General features: G+C 40.3%; 1 protein-coding gene across 13 annotated transcripts in view; it reads left to right on the forward strand.

The window, feature by feature from the left end:
• psd3l (pleckstrin and Sec7 domain containing 3, like) overlaps positions 1–20,887 on the forward strand; it is a 122,208-nt gene that overhangs the window by 96,228 nt on the left and 5,093 nt on the right. For all 13 annotated transcript variants that reach the window (XM_058411280.1, XM_058411282.1, XM_058411284.1 and 10 more), the window contains 6 exons: positions 1,309–1,352; positions 7,278–7,471; positions 9,054–9,124; positions 13,376–13,533; positions 14,117–14,261; positions 15,544–15,687. In XM_058411280.1, coding sequence (XP_058267263.1) covers positions 1,309–1,352; positions 7,278–7,471; positions 9,054–9,124; positions 13,376–13,533; positions 14,117–14,261; positions 15,544–15,687 — 756 coding nt within the window. The remainder of the gene's footprint in view (positions 1–1,308; positions 1,353–7,277; positions 7,472–9,053; positions 9,125–13,375; positions 13,534–14,116; positions 14,262–15,543; positions 15,688–20,887) is intronic.

The raw sequence follows: 20,887 nt of genomic DNA on the forward strand, positions 1-20,887 counted from the left end.
CAAAAAAAAAAAAACCCAGTTGAAGTTGTAGGTGGAAGACAGATCCAGAAAAGCCTGTGTGGTGTTTACATCCAAAACATCTTTCTGCACTTTCCATCTGCTAATGAATTTATGATTTCTGAATTCTGTCTGAAAAACAAGTGAAACCCTGTGTTAGATCCTCAGAAGGTTCAGGTCTGAACGTCCTGAACACTAGGATTCATGACCGCTTCGTTTTTATTAGAACGTCAGTTGAAGTTTTTAAGAAACACAAGAACGTGCTATGAGATTAATTCTGATAAGACTGTCTGAAATCACACGCCATTCACCGTGTAGTGCACTAATTAACGGGGGTCCAATTTTAGGTTAGATTAATATGGAGTAGGGCACCATTTAGGACATGGTTGTTATTTTCAAGTGTTGGTACGGTGCCGTCTCGGTGGCTGGAGGACCGTGTATTCCCATAATGCATTCATGTAAATGACTGGGGGTGATTTTACACATTCAAGTGTGCGGGGGAATAAAGCCTGTAGGCTGAAGGTGGTTATGTTATATTTCTAGCTATTGCTTTATTGTCGATATTGTGTGCTTTATTAATAAATGTTAACTTTAAGCTGGCTTGCTGGTGGGCAGTAGTATATATGCTGAGATGTGTTCTAATAGGAGCTCTTCTATCAAACACGCGAGTTTGGGGTTTGCCCTAGGTGTCGTTTTTCTCCTCAGTGCTAAACACACGATGGAAAACCCGCAAACGGTCTAAAGATGGAGGGTCATGTCCTTCAACTCGAACTTCATCCTAAATGCACTGGCAGTACGGATGCAGTCCCACAATTAGATAGAAAATCACTCGCGCCTTCTGTGTAACTCAAATATATTTCCCTTCCTCATTATTTTAGTACAGTTACACAACACTCTGCCCTGAGGTGAGAGCCTGTGTACGTCTTCCTTCTGCGAGCCCACAACAAAGAATCCAAGTGGTGCACAGGAGAGACACCGGACTCATGATTCCAAAAGGAAGTGGGCGGAGGAAGCTGCGAGACGAACACCCCGAGCGTTACACATCACAGCCGTATCGTTTCAGCAGAATCTGTTAACGGCAGGGGCGAGAAACGTATGCAGCGGCGCAACACACGTGTTCCTGGAGCGATTGTTCAGTGGAATTGAAATGCCGTGTTCTCGAATGAATCATAAAACACCTCATACGTGTGAGAAAACATGACGGGGCACACAGCCAATCTGTGAACAGGAGAATAGTCAATAATATGAGCAGCTGTGTTAATTGTCATACTGATTTCCATCTCTCTCTCTCTCTCTTTTTTTCCCCTGCAGGCATTGTACAACTCGATCAAGAACGAGAAGCTGGAATGGGCAATGTATGTACCTATTTTATTTTACACTACATTTATAATGTGACTAAATATGCAAGGATTATAAGGAATATGTAAGAAAATAAAATCATGGCAGGTTGTGCTATTGATGCTCTTGTTCACTTTTTATATGCATTTATTTTATTGTTTAATTTTGGGGCACATCAGGGGACAAAAATGACTCCAGTGGTTCAAGGAATTTACAGCTAGTTCATATCGCAAACAATTTTATTGTAATGTGAGATTGCTTTAAACAAAAAACAACAAAATGTCCCTACCATGTCATAGACACTGAAACTCAGGATGAAAATTCATTATGATGACTTCAGAGATCTGATGTCCACTGCAATGGACATTAAAAATAATTTAATGAGAGATTGACTTTAAATTTACTTTAGACTTAGTCTAAGAATTATAAACAGTGCAAACTGATGACGCTAACATGGACATAAACTAGTGTTTAAAAGGTGTAAAGTGTACCTGAAGCTTTCTCACATTAAATTGGGGTCATAAATTGATTGTAATTGGGCAATTAAGGGACAGATCAGTGACCTGTCATTTTTTCAAATGATGAAAACATTACATTTGTTTGTTTACATGGTTTAGAGAAAAAAAACATGTGATGTCCATTTCAGTGGATGCAAGGGGTTAAAAGCCTTACTAATGCAAGAGAGTAATTTGACTGAAATATCAGGTCTTATTATAATATCTATAATTCCTTTTAAAATCTGCAGTTAAGGTCAATTGCATTTTTATTTAAGGTTAATTAGAAGAGAGAGGGAGTTTTGGGGAAAGTTATAGACTTGTTTGTGTTTATTTTCAAATACCTAATTTGTGTTTTAAAACAAATGGGCATCACTGATGAGATTTGGTTTTGAGGTGAAATGTGCGGGCTTTGTCTGGGGCTCAAGCATTAAATTCAAAACCACTTCCATAAATTTTGCATAATTATGCAAATCCTTTTAAACCCAATTTGGTCATCTTGGAATACTCGTCCTCCAGTGTGCTCTCCTTACGAACCAGAGAGGGTGAAGGAAAACCCCGGCTTCCTTTGAGACATATGAAATCACTACATTACTGCCCTCTTCCTCATACATCACCTCAATAACTATAACTGTGATTGACATGAGAGAGAGAGAAAGAGAGAGAGAATATACCATCCCTCCCACTCATGTTTGTTTTGCTCTTTAGCCTCCTGGTCATGTATGATTAATATGTCCTCAGCACCCAAAACTATATTTTTTAACGTTCCCTCATTTTCCTGTTACAACTGTCTATTATTACAAAATGAGTGCTGAAGTACAGCCAGTCATTTCAGGTGTTGAACAGATAGTTTTGTCGTCCGTGACAGATGGACGAGCGAATACCTCGACTGATGGCGTGTATTAATAACGCTGAGAAATACAAGAGCAGTTATCTCCTGATTAAATCACATCTAAGGGGTAATGAGTCGGAAAGCCCTCATTGAATAAACTCATCTGCATGCAAGCAATAAATAAACAATAATTACTGAAAATGTTTTCATGTTCCCAACCATGTTGGACTCAGAAATGTTTTTAATTAAAAATAAATATTAAGTCTAAATAATAAGTCTTAATGCTTATCTGATTTAGTTGTAATAGCCATTATGAGCTCCAGCAAACACAGACTCCACATCAGATATACAGTATAGGAGTCAAAGATCCAGACAAAACCGTGTGAGCGATTTCACACGCATGTAAGTTCCGAGGCAAATGATTGGATTGGTGACGGTCGAGACAAGAGCCATAATTAACATCAGCAAAAAACATCACATTAGAGCGAAGCTGTCATCCTGATAACAATGATAGTGTGAGGCCGCTCCATTGTAGCATAGGTAATCTACCAAATTACAGCCTGCAGACGCCATGCACGGCGAACACGGCGTGATTTAAAGAGCCTCTCTGCCTGCGGGCCATCTGCAATATACTTCATTAATTTGTCTCACTCTCATTTCTCTCTATATGACTGTGTTATGTCGTTGTGTGGTGATGCGGCGCTCGTATAGCCGGCATTAATCATTCGTTATTACTCCAGGTTACATGACTGTATATATTTTGTATAACCGTTTGCTTTCCACACAGTCAAACTGGGGAAAAATGTTTTTATTCATTATAGTACATCAGTGAAGATTTCAGCAGCTCTCGTGTGTTTCTGTGAAAAGATTTCAGAAGCCTTGGTGCTGCGTACATGTAATTTGGTCAGGAAACTGGCACGCAGCACATCATTTATCCCGACCCCCACCGTCCATGTCAGCGCTGCCCAGTTTCCATCTTTGAACACTAGCCAAAGGAAAATGTGAGCAAACAGAAATCTTTCAAGGTCAGCATTAGCTGCTGAAACGTCCAGTTGAAGGTGATGCTCATGATTTGAGGAAGACGCCCTCTTCCTTGTAGAGTAGAGATGACGTGTACAAAGGTGGGTGCTTTTGATTAAGAGAAGATTAAAGCATATTTTTTTTGTTTGTTTGTTTGCAGCTCTGTTCAGGTGGACTTCTATTTGAACAGATGTGCTTTTTTGTTCTAATCAAAGGGGTTTTGACTTCACTGAACCTTGACCTTCTGCTGACCTTGGTGTGGACTGTAGCATCTGGTGCCACTGTTCTTATAGACAGCTGCTTCACTTTAATACGTGTGTTTGTGTGTGTGTTTGTGTGTGTGTGTGTGTGTGTGTTTGTGTGTGTGTGTGTGTGCTGTCTATTGCCTTGCTGCAGTGACTGAGGAGGTTTTGATCTGCTAAGAGGACTAATATTAAGACACATTGTTGTTTTCTCCCAGCAATCTTTCTCATCTTTGCACACTTCCTGAAATTTACAATTAAACACCTTATGTTGCTATCTTTTTTCCTTGGTATCTTACCTTTTTCCCTCATCACAGTTGGTAATAATATAATACCAACAAATGACACAGCAGACTAATTCCCCGGCAGGTTTCATGAATAGAGGACTAAAAGTAGTTGTGGTGGTGGTCTTCTCCTTGTGCTTTTCTCTGCCGCATTGCATGAGCACTATGAGCACACACAGCCCGTGTGCTACTCCTGCCCGGATACCTGATTCCTGATGCAGTACCATCGGAGAACTCGTCTCCATAAAAGTTGCTCGGTTTGTGCTGTAGTAGAGATGCACACTGACACAGTGAGTTATGGCTGATTCGGCTCATCCGGTCACACCACATCGGCAGATCTCTGTCACATCACGTCTTTAGAGACTAACTGGAGTCACTATTTTGAGCTCGTGTGTCAGCATGTTCACAGGTAAAATCATGTCTACATAATTACAAATACTATATGTGTGACTTTTTTCTCCAGATCTGCAACATATAATTAATGAAAAACACTAAATAAAACTGTTAAACTGATTTAGAGAAAATATGAATTCAGAATATTAATAAATTTAGGAATATGTATATATATATCGGAATTAAAACATGAATATATTATATTATACACCAAATCACATGCATTAAAAAAATTCTCCCTTGTGTTAGAATTATTTGGATAAAAAATACATACCACATCCACGACCAACCAAAGTTATTGTCCTTCCACAGCAGGTCACTCCATCTGCATATTTAATTTTGGCACAGGTTTTACACAAGCATTTTATCTGGGGTTTGGGATCAGTACTGAGAGTTTACCCCTCGGTGGCTGGGTCGGTTCCCTGCTTGGGAATCCAACTAGAGCTACGTAGTGAGAGCACAGGATCCTGCTGTTCGACTACTAGGGTCTGAATCCATTCCAGAAATTGATGTGATCATATGTACACAGATCAGCCATAACATTATGATCAGTGAGAGGTGACGTGAATAAGACTGAGTATCTCCTCATCATGGCACCTGTTAGTGGGTGGGATATATTAGGCAGCAAGTCAACATTTTGTCCTCAAAGTTGATGTTAGAAGCAGGAAAAATGGACAAGTGTAAGGATTTGAGCTTTGAGTTTGATGAAGGGCCAAATTGTGATGGCTAGACCACTGGATCAGAGCATCTCCAAAACTGCAGCTCTTGTGGGGTGTTCCCGGTCAGTAGATAGATCAAAAGATACAGTGGTCAGTATCTATCAAAAGTGGTCCAAGGAAGGAACAGTGGTGAACCGGTGACAGGGTCATGGGCGGTCAAGGCTCATTGATGCACGTGGGGAGTGAAGGCTGGCCCGTGTGATCCGATCCAACAGACGAGTACTGTTGCTCAAATTGCTGAAGAAGTTAATGCTGGTTCTGATAGAAAGGGGTCAGAATACACAGTGCAGGACGGGTCAGGGCTGTTTTAGCAGCAAAAGGGGGACCATCATTTAGCCTGTGTGAATTGGTGAGCAGTATCAGTGCCTGCAGTGGGGCTCTATTTAGTCTAGTATTATTTGATTCAGGACGCAGCCATCATCTGTGAGGAAATGCTGTTTAGAGATGGGTATTTCTGTATATCTGGACTTGAAGTTCTGACTCCTTTTTGTTTATAAAACTACAAGCTTGGAGACATTATTCGTAGATTTATATGAATTCATAGGGGGTCAATCCATACAGAATTACATACAGGCCATTTGGACAAGGTGCAAGTGCAGACCCTGGAACAGAGGAGTACGAACAACAAGATGTTCGGTGTAGATGCATGTAATCCAGCTCTCTCATGCTTTAATCTCATCCCTCTCTCCTCAGCAGAATGTTTGGGTTTATCCCCTGCACTGAAAAGCAGCTGGGTTTCAAAACGCATGGCTGGGTGGATCATTATCATCAGAGATAATTGTGTGTTCAGTTACAGGCAACAAAATGACTCAAGTCTTACTTGGAAAAAAAAAACACACCCAGTGAGCTGCTAAAACTGCTGATGCATCGCCTCGTACCCGCGTCTGTAATAATGCACTCGCAAAGTGGGCGTGGGAGCAGCAGTGACGAGATCTTTGTCCCTCTCACAGAACATTTGCTGTTGAAGTAGTAGTTCATTGCATATAGGAAGAGTCAAGCAGAGGGAAAAAACACAACAGAAGGTATGTGTGGAGATGCCTGTATTGATTGTGATGATGCTGGAGAGATGGTGAGAGCTAAATGGCTTGCTGTTATGTATTCTGTTTTAAAAACAACGTAGATTCCCTCCTACACACCAGCCCACTTTGTCTTTCACCGGCTTTTAGATACGTATTGATGGAATTCCACTAGATCCTTTACTTTGTCTGGAATTTTTTTATTTAGCTTTATTTTATTTCCATACTCCTGTGTGCATGTGGCAGCTTATTGCACTCCATCATATATAATTGTTGGGATGTGGTAGCTCGGTGGTTAAGTCATTGATCTTCTGATTAAATGATTGTGAATTAAGGGTTAAGGGATAAGGACATCTGCTGTAAAAGCCAAAACTTCCACATTATCATAATACAAAGTGTCCTGTAAAGGAGAGTGTGCAGTCTTCTCCGTCCACTTCTACAGTGCTACGATGTGATGATGACAAAAATAGTTTATTGCATAAGCAGTGTTTTTTTACAGGGTGACATAGTAAGCTGAGTATTTAAGTTCCCTATGCAGAAAGGATCGTCACGTCTCAGCACAGTTGTTTAGGAAAATAAAATAATAAAATCTGTTTATACCTAGTTATATTAAGCGTATTACCCTGACCCCCCGGTGATCTATAATTAAAAGAGATGCTAAAGCTTGTTGCTCAGTCATGTGTGAAGAGGAAAAAAAGATCATACTTCACTACCGCAGTGCAGAGCATCAATTTTATATGGACTTAAAAAAAGAGAGAGAGAGACTCAAATGTGGTTTAAAAGTCATTTTTGTGCCGCACAGTGGGTTACCAAATTAGCAAAGTCAAATGGACCGTGTCTTTGCTTTGGAACGATCATTAGCACAGTAGGATAAAGTAAATTTGGTACAAATCAAAGACGTAGACCACAGTGACGCTGTAGCGTGTCTTCTTCTGCCCTCAGTGACGGGGACGAGTTGAAGAAATCGCTGTCTGAGCTCGCAGACACCAAGAACGACAACGCCCACACCAAGAGCATCAGCAGGATCAGCAGTGGCAGCAACCCTTTCCTGGACATCGCCCATGATCCCAACGCTGCTGTTTACAAAGCAGGCTTTCTGGCCCGTAAAATCCACGCTGACATGGACGGCAAGAAAAGTAAGACTGATGAAACGTAACTTGAGGAATGCAGATATAGGAAAATCATCACTGACCGGGTGATACGATGGAACCAGACATGAATTATTTTCCGATACCAGCATATCCTGAAGTCTTTTATTCCACTAAAACTACAGCAGTACACATTGTACATATTAATCGCTTTATAGTTTCTTTTAGTGTTGTCCCTGAAAGGTCATTTACATAACAGAAGCTATAAAAACATCCTCTGGGAAACCTTTCTCACAAGTCTTGACTTACAAAGCACTGATACTGGAGACTCCTTCCATAAATGTTCAGTAAACTTCACCATATCAACGACTCTGTAAAATTTGGTCACCGTGCAAGTTTCTCCGAGTTAGCCATTGCTATAGAAACGGTAGCATATTAAAACGAGTGCATTACTATAAACCGGTGATTTGCCTTCCGGCCAGAACAACGTGAGCTTCCATTATAGAAAATTAATCAACACCTTCGAACTCCTCAGACTCGTGACTCGAGCAGTGCAGTGGGATAATGTTAATGAATGAACTCGCACATAATGAATGACAACACACATGACTCTGATTCCTTATCTCATATGACTATAATTAAACATTTCTTTAATATATCTATAAAAAAAATAAAGAAATAAATCTCGGAGCTAATGCAAGGTGAGAAAGGTTATTAAAATAATTGCTGCGTAGTACAGCCTGGCAGGAGGAAGAGCAGGTTGAATACAGCAATGCTAATGACCAGGCACGAATGCATAGCATTCACCATTAGTGCTTTGTATTTCATGACCACGTCCGTCACCTGTATAATGACTTTCAGCACACACCAGAGGGAAAGGAAAGGATTGGGACTTGTTAGTGTTGTGCTGGTGTCTGGTGAAATAGCGGAGGATTAAAGCCCACCTCTACAGAATGCCTCTGTGGCATTTAGGTACACAAAGAACGTAATCCCTCCGCCCTTCATGCAATCTGATAGCATGGCTTGATCTTGATACATTAATAGCATCATAATATCATTGTGACAGTATGCTAACAGGTGGCCCATTCGCTTTAACTAGCCAGCACGTAACAGCAGCGTTTGCACAAAAATAGGCGCCTCCTCTCCGATTGCAGGTCTCCAGACACAAAAGATTTATAAAGACAAGGTTAGAAACCGATCTCTGATCAACAACTAATAAATTTCCAAAATCTTTTGGGAGTAAGATTAGTTTGTTGTGCCAGCCCGAGTCCATCAGTTTCACGGCATCTCCAGAGTACCGTGTGCCAGCAAGGTCAAGTCCACCCACGGGAGCGGTGGAGCTCTATTATAGTCAGGATAAAAACAGCAGGGCTTATGTGTGCTGTTCCTGCGCTCGGATCATCCGGTCATACGACAACTAATCAAAAAGAAAACCCCCTAAATCCCTTGCTTATAAATAAACTTGTGGTGAGGAAACTATGAGGATTTATATATTTAACCAAAATTCCTGTAATGTTTTGATGCATAACCAGTTTGTTGTGTACTGCAGTCTGTCCAGCATGTCCAAGCTGAATTCTTTCCTTTAATTTTTTCACAAGGTTTATACACGCCTCTTGTTCATGTTTTCTAGCCCCTAGAGGAAAGAGAGGCTGGAAGACATTTTATGCTGTCCTCAAAGGCATGATCCTTTATTTACAGAAGGTATCTTCCTCCTCTCCCTCTCCTGTTCTTTACTGTGTGTAAACATGACATTTAAATGATGCGATTATTCTTTTGGCATTTTTTTTTTTTCATATTCCATTAACCTCTGTAAGTGATTAAAGCAGCCAGCATTAAAATTCATGATTCTGGTAGGTCGTGGAGATCGTCAGTCACATTTCCAGCTACACGACCGCAGTTAAACATGTGCAACACTTTGTACTTCATTCATTTGCATGCAGAGCAACATGCATTCCATTCCTCATGTTTTATTTTGAATGCTAGGTGCTTTCAGAGTTCATTTACATTCATGTTCGCCTTTCCATTAAAGATAATTTACCTATTAAAAAAACAAGCAACATGGCACTTCCTATTTATTGTAGAGGTTTTTCATTTGCATTTTCCTGTAAAAAAATGAAAATACCAAACCGTTAGACGTAAATTGAACTGGAGGAATGAGTGAAGGTGTATTTGTATAATTTGAACATCAGAATCATTTCTACAGCCACATGTGAAGGAATGGAATATTTTCTGTTTACTTGCATGTGCACCGTTTGCCTGGTTTTAAAAGTACATCATCATTATAAACACTCTTACTGTTAGGTGGCTTTATGAAATAATTCCAGATGAACAGTTATGGCTGTTTAGTTAAAAATAAAAATTTCTAAATATCAGAAACATTTAAGTGGTGAAGCAGAGGACTGTGTCCACCGTGAAGTGATTATTTATCAATCCTGAAGCAATGTATTCCTCTTATCCTACAGCAGTTTGCCAACAAATGTATTGAAAATTTTATTTATAATGTTTATTTCTCTTCGGATAGGATTCTGGATGATCCAGGTTACAACTGGATGTTTTATAGATCCTGTATAAACTCAGCTATCGCAATTTTAAAAGAAAATCACTTCACTTGCTTTGGAGACCAAGAGGGTCTTGGCAAGCTTTTCTTCTTTTCTTCCCTCCAGAATCCATGGGGGATGTATATATTTTTACACTTAATGTGGAGAACAGTATGTCCTTCGCTAGAATGTGTCAGTCGCAGGTTGTATATATGTTACTGGAGGTGTGAGTAGGCTTTGCAAAGCCAGATTAGCGTATCCTTCTCTACATTTATTAATGCTTGGGGGGGAGTGGGGCGCAGTACACACAGGCATTTGTGAAAAGAATTTGTAAATTAGATAATTGTGAATTGCAGAGATAATTATATACATTAACTGTACACAGCTGTGGGGATGTGTGGTTTTTTTAAAGTACTGGCAGCTTTTACTCTGCCTCTTTAATGCTGTCTGTTTCCATGAAATCTGTGTTGTCACTGTTCTGATGGACGATTGTACGAAAAAAAGCGATAAGGCTAGTCATTATTTTGCCTGCAGATACAATAGTTTATTAATACAGAGTTCAGAATAAACTGTAAAGGACAAGTGATTTATTTTCAACAAAATGCAGTTATTCTTATTCAGAACAACCTGATAAATGCTCAACGGTGGTTCAGTCCTGGGATTTAAACTCGCAAATGTCCAGACATTAGCACAAAACCTTTACGGCGGACCTTTACGCTGCCCTAGCCGAGGTGCCGCTGTGTTTTATGTGAGGCATGGGGACGAGCTCATGGCAAGGAAACAAGAAGGATGTTTGTCTACATTTCCTGAAGCTTGAGCTGGAGCTTTGCATGGTGTCTCCAGTCATCGAATAGTGTTCCTGATGTATTACCTGATGAGTGGCAATCATGTTGAATTAATCTTTGTGGCTCGTTAGCAGAACGGAGTGAAGTGTAGTTTTGAATCTGAATTCGCTTGTTTAGCCAGCGTGGGCTGTAGTTACAGTCAGCGACTTGCCTCGGCGTTACGTGAGGAACGTTTCAGAAAATTTCAGTTAAGCAGCAGTGAAAGTCCGTTCAGATTACACAAATCACCTTTGCTGGATTTTCCCTGCGTCAGCGAGGTTTTTCAGTAGAGCCTGAACAGCATTTCATTTAATCCCCTAAAAGTCTGGGATGAAAATATGGACAGAGTGTGTTCAAGCCCTTCGTCAAAACGTAACTTAAGCTGTATTAGTTTAATTATATTTACATTTACAGCATTTGGCAGATGCTTTTATTCATTTTGAAGTCTGCATTAATAAATACGTCGATACTGATTCACTAAGAAAATCATCAAAAACTCTACTAGTGAGAGATAAAAGATTGTTTTCAAATAAAATCTCTCATCTATGATAATGCTGTTATCTCTGAGGCATGGACTCCACAAGACCTCTGAAGATGTGCTGTGATATCTGGCACTTGTTTTGTTCATCACAGCCCACAGATAGGATTTCGGGAATTTGGAGCCCAGACCAACACCTTGAACTCCTGGTCATGTTTCTCAAACCAAACCTGCACACTTTTTTCATTATTGCTCTAAAAGAGGTCACTGCCGTTAGTACTTGGTCTGCGACAATAGACAATGGTACGTGTCAGAGTAATATCGACATTTTCCAGCAGAACTTTGCCTAGAGCATGACTTTCCTCTGCCATTTTACCTCCTTATCTCTTCCTTAAAGTAAAACACATGCAGCGAGATCCACGGGATGTAAAAGAAAAAGGTGTTTTTCTGACCAGGCCTCCTTCTTCATTTGCTCCATGTAAAGTTCTGATGCTCACATGGCCATGGTAGTACCTTTCAGCAGAGCGGTCTGCAGCTACACAGGAAGCTGTGATGCACTGTGTGTTTTCTGTACCAGCTTTCTGTCACAGCCAGCATTTAACTTTTTCATCCAATTGTACTGCGGTAGCTCTTCTGTGGGATTGGAGCAGATGCTCTAGCCTTTACTCCCAACACAAATCAGTGAGCCATGGTCACTCATGACCCATTCGCCAGTCACCAGTTTTGTTTTGGGTTTCTTTCTTTCAAATCTATTTATTATTAATCAAGCACTACATTAGCACAAAGTAGGCTGATCCATTTCTTTGTGTATTGGTTTTCTTATAGAATTTTTTCCTGAATACAATTACATTCTATCTTCAATATTTCATTGATTTAAATTGCTCCATGCTCTTTCTCTGACTGTTACTTGTAGCCGTCTCTGAGACACTGGAGCCATAAATCTGTGGTAAAAATGTACTCCGTTAAGCCCATCAAAGCTGTAAGCATTTAAGAACAGCTGAACTTTTCATGTGAGGAGTAGCAGGCCTGGAATATGAAAAGTGATAACCTTGACATCACATCTGACAGACTGAAGGCGAGTCGATACTGTTTACCATTCGCCACACACGTGTCAGCGTGGCCAGAATTTATAACCAGGCTTCTCCTGGACCTCGCTGACCTAGTTTACACTTCTCAGTATAGCTACAAGCTCTAATAACACCTCCCACTCAGTTATTTACCTCAGTCTGGTCTGGAAACTTCTATCATACACGCAGTGAAGTTTCTTCACGCTGACACTAACTGTATTTTTAGAGTCGAAATATGCTGCTGAACACTAACACAAAATTATTTTTTATGTTTAGTACAGTTGGCTATTGTTGTGTTATTGTGTGTGTGTGTGTGTGTGTGTGTGATTTCTATAAATTCTCTTCCAGTGACCTTTCCAAGAACTGCATATATAGCCAAAAAATTCTTTATGCTGGATATATCCATTCCTTTTAAAAAGCATAATGCAGAGGACTGAGGAGGAACTTTGAACTGTCATGAATAAGACTGAATGGTTTAAAAAATTTCCACACCATTATACACTCTTTCCAGTGTCTTAATGCAGTAACAAGCTGTACTTGAGCAGAGAGAGAGTCTGGTCAGTGATCCACTGTTTATAACTGCTGTAATGTAATATGAATGTAACTCTAAATGGTTAAAAAGTATAATGTCGTTAATAATTTAAAAATGGTTACTGTTGGCAAAGTACTGTGGGATAAGAGGAATAAAACACTTGTGTGAGTAGGAAATGTAGCTTCTAATGTTAACCAATGACTAAAATAAGCGAGGTCAATATAACAGTCACTCTGAAAAATCAAGTACAAGGATGCTTTTTCCCAGTTCCTCAATACTTCTGAACCATATTTCCAGTACATCCCTCAAACCAGAATGATACAAACAATCTTGCTGATTTTGACTACAAACTTGCTGTAGCATGTCCAGGCAGAATTGTTATCTGGAAGACAAATAGCACTCAGCTTATGTTAAGCCATTTAGACAAATCATAAATATTCACAGGAATGAAAATTGCCGTGAAGGTCATAGTCTATTTCTTTTCTGCGTTAAGTGCTGTTATGTCGTCCTGCAGGATGAGTACAAACCTGACAAGGCCCTGTCTGAAGAGGACCTGAAGAATGCCATCAGCGTGCATCATGCCCTGGCCATAAAGGCTGTAGACTACGAGAAGAAGCCCAACGTGCTTAAGCTGAAGACAGCCGACTGGAGAGTCTTCCTCTTCCAGGCCCAGTAAGAGTCGCTGACCGTCCAGGAAACGCAGAGTTTATTGAAGACAGAAATGCCATTGCTCACAGGACCGCACTGAAGACAGGGGCAGAACAGAGACCTCCCCTGGAACCACAATCTAATTTCATGCTTGAGTTCATAGTGAAAACACATTTATCTTCCCTCTTAGCCTGTTGTAGCTGTTGCTTTTTTCTCTTTCTCTCCTACTTTCCTTAGTATTCGCTGCCAACTAAATAAAGGGTCTAATCAATAAAAATTGACCGGCGCACTCCTCAGGGACCATTTTTAAATGTGTTAATTAGAGAAGTTCACTCTGTGACAGTAGTAAACTGTACCTGCACCTTAATACGTACAGAGTGAGAACATTCCTGCACCTTTCCCACACTGTCGATTTCCAATTGTATTTCACTGTTGAGTCAGGACATCCGACGCATTAAATCCTTACAGGCTAAAAGATGTATCTTAGACCATCATCGCTTTGTGATTCTCAAGCAGATGAATTTTAATCCACTTAATGGTCAAGACAGGCTTTTAAACTCTTGTTCACCATAAAGCAAGAGCTCATTGTCATCCATCTGCTCTACAGGAGCCCTGAGGAAATGGAGTCCTGGATCAGAGTCATCAACTCGGTGGCTGCCATGTTTTCCGCGCCCTCTTTCCCTGCTGCCATCGGCTCACAGAAAAAATTCAGCCGCCCGCTGCTGCCGGCCTCAACCACCAGGATGTCACAGGTGAGCGCATTTTAGATTAAGAGATTACTCTTTTACATTTCCTGACAAAAAGTAGTGGATTTTCTATATCATGTGATATGTCTGAATCCTATCAATGAAACATATCAATGATATGTTAGTGTCTAAATCTGCCAGGACACTGTTGGGTTTCTGTGTGTAGAGTATCAGGACATGTTATTGAGCAGGGCAGTAGTTAAAGAGGAGGAGTGAAGGCCCCTGCTGGACAAACAATTCACCCGTTCACAGTAGCACTGGTGCACGGATGAAATCCATCAGCACAGCAAGCTTTTTGATAATAAAACACTGTAAGCAACTGCAAAATATGTGACAGCATAATTAGAAAAACTGCAAATCCCTAAGTGTCTCCTTTCATAAGAGTCATTAAGCACTATTGTGACATCACATATAAATTCAGTGCTGAACACGTTTTCCTCCAAAATCATGCAGAAATTAATTCTCTGTTAAAAGGAATTCAGTCCAGTTACATGAAATCTCTTGCTTGTATATGTCTGGATAAACACCTAACATGACTTAAAGGTGTTAAAACATAAACACTGCCACTGTTCAGTGATTCTAAGTAAAAGATGTGGTTATGTTTTGTTTCACAGTGGCTCTTTAACATGTATTTTTTGACTAATGTAATTTGGCTATTCACTAACGAAATGAAAAATCTATGAAAATCCTTACTACCCTATTCTCAGGTAATGTCTCTTATCCTGTAGCTAGTCTCTGGTCCAGTGAGATGAATAACTTCAGCTGAATAATTTCTGTAATAAATGCAAGTGATTGGCTGCAGCAGGGGATCTGATAGAAAGTCCATGATGGTTGGTGTCCTGGAGGTTCCTGTGAGGCACGAAGGAAAGTGTTTATCATATTGGAGATCACGAGTTTGAATCTTATCTTATATCTTATCTATGACTGAGAGCCAAGGGAGCAAAATTGGTCACCTTCTTTTTATGGGAGAGATGGTTTACACTTTCTCCCGTGATCGACGTTATAGTGTGAGTCTGTGAGGTCATGTATGTGGAAGAGGGCTGATATCACTGTCTTGAGCTAAATCATTTGTGCAAATGCTGCTTTAGAGAATCTGTGACAAAAATGGTGGTGGTTCTTGTTAAAGAGTTGCTGAACTATAGCAAGTATTTCCATGCATTCATCAACGTCAGTATTCAAATTTTTTTTGTGTGCTAAATAGTAAACGAGTGATTTCAGACTCTAGGTATTCTAGGTATAGGCTTTTAAAGCTTTTAGGTATTAGTTTCACTTTTCTTTGTATGTGCAGGAGGAGCAGCTGAAGTCGCACGAGGCCAAGCTGAAGCACATCTCCACAGAATTAGCCGAGCACAGGTCCTACCCTCCGGACAAGAAGGTCAAAGCCAAGGAGGTTGACGAGTACCGCCTGAAAGAGCACTACCTGGAATTTGAGGTAAATAAAACAGTGCTCCCATTGCAAGTACTTGTTGCATTGTGCTTTATTTCATCAGAAAAAAAGAAGCCTTGTTTTTATATTTACTCTCACTTCAGTACATGCTAGCACTCATTGTCTTCGACACATTTTTTCTGCGAGTGCTAGAACAGTGTTTGCCTGGATTTGACAGAAATAAGCTTGTTTACACATGCTGACAGATGCTCTGCTGAACACTGTCTCTTTTATTCACCGGACTTGAATGAGTGATGGAGAAGAATGGAATTCTCAGCCACTGTGTTACTATAGTGCAGTTTTTTTCTGCTTTTTTCTCCTATTTATTTTCAAACGAAGTTGTTTTACCTCGATGGCATTACCTGTTCAGTGGCTCCACATCATTTCTGCATCATGTTAACATACACCATTTACATACTAACTAGCAGGTCAGAATGAATAAATGAATGAATGAATAAATGAAATGAACTCCTTAACGGAGGACCCGTGAAACATTTCTCTCATTACTATTTAACCCTCGCAATCAGCAGAGGCTTTCACTGAACATTTAAGTCTTTACTTTGTGCAGAAACCTAGTAACTGTATCCATGTATTTTAATTTCATGTCTAATCCCTTTGTGAGTATTTGTTGAATGTTTGTTCTACTCTCTAATTACTTTGTCCCAAGGCTTCTTACAAATGATATGAGACCATGCTTGAGGGAGCTGTTGTTGTTAGAGAGAGATGTTACTAAACCCTCCCACACAGTCTTGTGTTCCTTCATAGATTTGGAGCAACTTGGATTTCTATTGAAATTAGCTTTGATATGCTTAATGATTCGGGTGCTGAAGTGTTGGGTGGTGATGTATGTTTATTATACCTCTTAGAAGCTATCGCTTGTCTGATCGCAAACATGCACTATATTAGCAAAAGTTTTGGGAAACCCCTCCAAATCATTAAATTCAGGGTTTTTTTTCCAGGGGTTTGGGCTCGGCCCCTTAGTTCCAGTGAAAGGAACTCTTAATGCTTCAGCTTCATACCAAGACATTTTGGACAATTTCATGCTCCCAAATTTGTGGGAACAGTTTGGGGATGACCCCTTCCTGTTCCAACATGACTGCACACCAGTGACCAAAGCAAGGTCCATAAAGACATGGATGAGTGAGTTTGGTGTGGAGGAACTGGACTGGCCTGCACAGAGTCCTGACCTCAACCCCATAGAACACCTTTGGGATGAATTAGAGCGGAGACTGTGAGCCAGACCTTCTCGTCCAACATCAGTGCCTGACCTCACAAATGCTCTTCTAGAGGAACGGTCAAAAATTCCCATAAACACACTCCTAAACCTTGTGGAAAGACTTCCCAGAAGAGTTGAAGCTGTTATAGCTGCAAAGGGCAGGACAACTCCATATTACATTCATGTGCAGGTAAAGGCAGACGTCCCTGGCTCACATAACTTAACCCGTTAAAAACAACACCTGAATCCAATGATTTGTCCCAAAACGTTTGCTAATATAGTGTAAGTTTGCTGTTAACTCCAAAAAAAAACCTTTTCTCCCTCACCATTTCCCGGCGTAGAAGTAGTGAGACAACGAACATTTAACTCACATCTATACAATACACATTAACTAACTCAGGTAGCAATATACAAAATGCCCCGTGATTGGGCTATTAGCTACAAAATGAAACCTTTGGAAGATGATCTGTTGTGTTCTGTTGAGCCGAGTGTAGCGTTGAGGAGGTGACGGAGCCAGGATAAAGGATTAATGTGCTGCTGCATCTCTTTCTTTAGGTAGCGATAAAACAAGGTCCAGATCACACTGGTGCTGGGGTTCAGAAATGGCTATTCATAATGAAAACAGACCACCATGATGAAGAAAGATGTTTAAACGGGGAAAAAAATTCAACTCAGAATTTCATTATCAATTCATTATCAAATTATGGAGGTCATTGTAAAGATTAATGTGCAGTCGTTTAGGGTGGTAGGGTTATTTTTCTTTTAAGGATTAAGTGTTTTTTTTCTCTTTTACAATCCAAATTATAACTGATTCATTCACACACACACACACACTCTCTCACACACACACACACACACACTCTCTTCGCATTCCCTGCTACTCTGTTACATTCGATGGCTTTGATAAAGTATTTGATAAAGTATTCTGTGGTGCACTTAAAAGCAACCCAGCAGCCTCAGTAACTTAATTCACAATTGATGTAGCTCATAAAGGTCGTTGAAGGTTACTGACCAACTATATGAGCCTGCCATGGAAAAAACAATCATCTTCTGCTGAAGCATGCCTCGGGCTATCCACAGCTCTTTCGTTAAAAACTGTTGTTGTAGACACAAGCGTGCTGGAACCCAGTCAGTATTTGGGGAGTTCATGCAAAGATTACATCTGCCAGCAGTGCAGACATGACACCATGCATCTCCGAGATAATGAGTACAGCAGTGCTGAAGAAGAGCACAAATGCCTCCGGTTGGAAATTGCGAGGAGGAGGAGGACCAGATGCAAGTGGTTATAGCTTGATTTTAGAGATAAATTTGTTCCATATCCATGTTAAGACGGATGCGGAAATAATCCCACTCTATGGTTAGAACAAATTTTTCATGTTGTCTGAGGGACTTTCACCTCTGACTCCCTTATCAGAGCTCTGCCTCATGACGATGCCGATTGTTAAAAGCACTCTACTAATAAAACTGAGTTGAAGAGATAAGTAACACTGTGAGGGATAAGTAACACTGTCTGTGAGATGCTAAAAGCTTTATTTTCCTAGCCTCAGTGGACAATCTGTCAAATAAACAAATATAAATCTGCCATGTGAAACATCAATCGTTTGCTTAAGCGCCGTCTCGTCGAGGGCCGCTTGACAGGGAATAATGAACTTTTTGGAATAGCTGGTAGCAGGTGTGCTTGCTGAAGTAATGAGATGATTTGCAGTAGAGCCACGGCACCTCCAAACAACCTGGAGATTTAACTAACACACAAATCAGAATTCACCACTTATAATAGACGTGTTGTGGCACAGTGAGATATTATCGTAATATAAAGCCTTTTCTTTGCAGGTGAAGTGAAAGATTAAGTTTTGATGCGCCACATAAGCGTCCAATAGCTATAAAGGAAACTAAGTCAGTTTAATCTGGCATGGTTCTGAATTTCAGCCAGGAAACAGTAGGATGTGTAATTATTACTATTAGATCCACAAATACACGGCTACTTGAACTGCTGCCGGTTTACGCTGCTCCTTTCTGCAGCACAGAGACACATATGACTCAGAGATCGTTACCCCACTGGTCATCAGACTGCTGAATAACAGCACACTGCACTAGCCAGACAGTACCTGTACATTATCTTCCACTGCACTCCTAACTGTACTGCATCTATGTTCTATTTCTGTTCTAGTCACATAATCATTACCATTTTATTACTTTTGTATTAGCTTTTCTCTATACCTCTACGTATTCTTATTTACACCACAGTGCTGTTGAATTCTCCAATCTGATTGGCCAGAGGGTGCTGATTTCTACAGCAGTACACCTCTAACTGTAGTGCCTTCTCTAATTCAAGTGATATGTTTCTAACACTTACACCGATCAGCCATACCATTATAAACTCACCACTGAGAGGTGAAGTGAATAAGACTGAGTATCTCCTCATCATGGCACCTGTTAGTGGGTGGGATATATTAGGCAGTAAGTCAACATTTTGTCCTCAAAGTTGATGTTAGAGGAGGAAAAATGGACAAGTGTAAGGGTTTGAGCGAGTTTGACCAAAAGGGCCAAATTGTGATGGCTAGACCACTGGATCAGAGCATCTCCAAAACTGCAGCTCTTGTGGGGTGTTCCCGGTCTGCAGTGGTCAGTATCTATCAAAAGTATCCTTTAAGTTCTGTAAGTATATTTTAAGTCCTGAAAGTAACCTTTAATTTAAGTTCTTTTAAGTGTGGCCCATGGAGGATCTGCTGCTAACATCTTGGTGCCAGATACCACAGCACACCTTCAGGGATCTAGTGGAGACAGCAAAAGGGGGACCAACGCAATATTAGGCAGGTGGTTATAATGTTATGCCAGATCGGTGTATATAAAGCACTTTAATACATTATCTTTCTATAGTAATGGCTAATGCACAAGGATTCTATGATGGATGCTACGGCATTATCGAAAGCTAATAACAAACGTATAAACAGCCGCGTTATTTATCAAAGAGAAACATATCACTCTCGATATGGTGACGTTTTCTGTAGGAAGGTTTATTTAATATTTATGGAAGGAGTATTGAGTGTCAGTGTTGTTTTGTTTTGTTTTGTCTCAGTGTTTTGGCACAAATTGAATTCCATATATTAATATCAAGAAAGAAAGGCTGGTGAGGCAGCAGGATGCGTATAGCTCTGATTGCAGGAAGTAACTTGTTTTTTTGGGGGCATTTCAGCAAATAAATGGAATTATAAACGGTTCATAAATAAATTCAAATTGTGCTTCTTAGTAAATTCATGCAACAGTTTCAGGTTTCTTGTCATATACATGAAGAGTGCTTTAAGCATCTATAGGCAAAGAAATAGTGTTTTACACTCCTACTGTCACGTAGTGCAGAAATAAGCAGAATAGAGAGATGTAAAGAGTGTGTGTGCGGTCATAAAGTGGCAGATTTGTACATATTTAATACTATAAGTTATAAAAATATTGTGAAAGGTAATGCAGATACACTACAAAAACTTTCAGAGTCTGATTTCTGTACAGTACAGTAAGTGATAGTATATAAGAGGAACACTTTGGCGTGAGCTTTTGCAGGAAAATAATCTTGTAACATCTTGGCATCTTAAGAATTTCTCCCTTTTTATTCTTTTATTCTTTATCTTATATTTGCTGTTCCTTTGTATAACATGCATGAGATCATTCGGTTCTAATGTCCTGCTCCTCCTCTGTGAAAATGGCCGCAGCATCGGTGTCTGCCCCTTCCACCCGTCCTGTCCACAGCGCTGCACTTCAGAGCTCTCGACCGAGCGGATGGAGTGGAGTGATCTCCTGCAGTGCGCTTCAAACACTAAGCACACCTCCCTCAGATCTTCACAGCAGTGGCATGAAACTCTTTGGAACAAAGCCGCTGTACTGCATCGGCGTCAGATGCCACTAATCAATCGGCTGCTTTGTGTGTGTCTCTGCCTCCTCCCTCTGCTCCACATCAGACAGCTCAAACATCTCCATGCTGTGCTAGCTGTCTAATTTACG

The sequence above is a fragment of the Hemibagrus wyckioides genome, linkage group LG16 (assembly GCF_019097595.1).
Source record: "Hemibagrus wyckioides isolate EC202008001 linkage group LG16, SWU_Hwy_1.0, whole genome shotgun sequence".
NCBI classification, from domain to species: Eukaryota; Metazoa; Chordata; class Actinopteri; order Siluriformes; family Bagridae; genus Hemibagrus; species Hemibagrus wyckioides.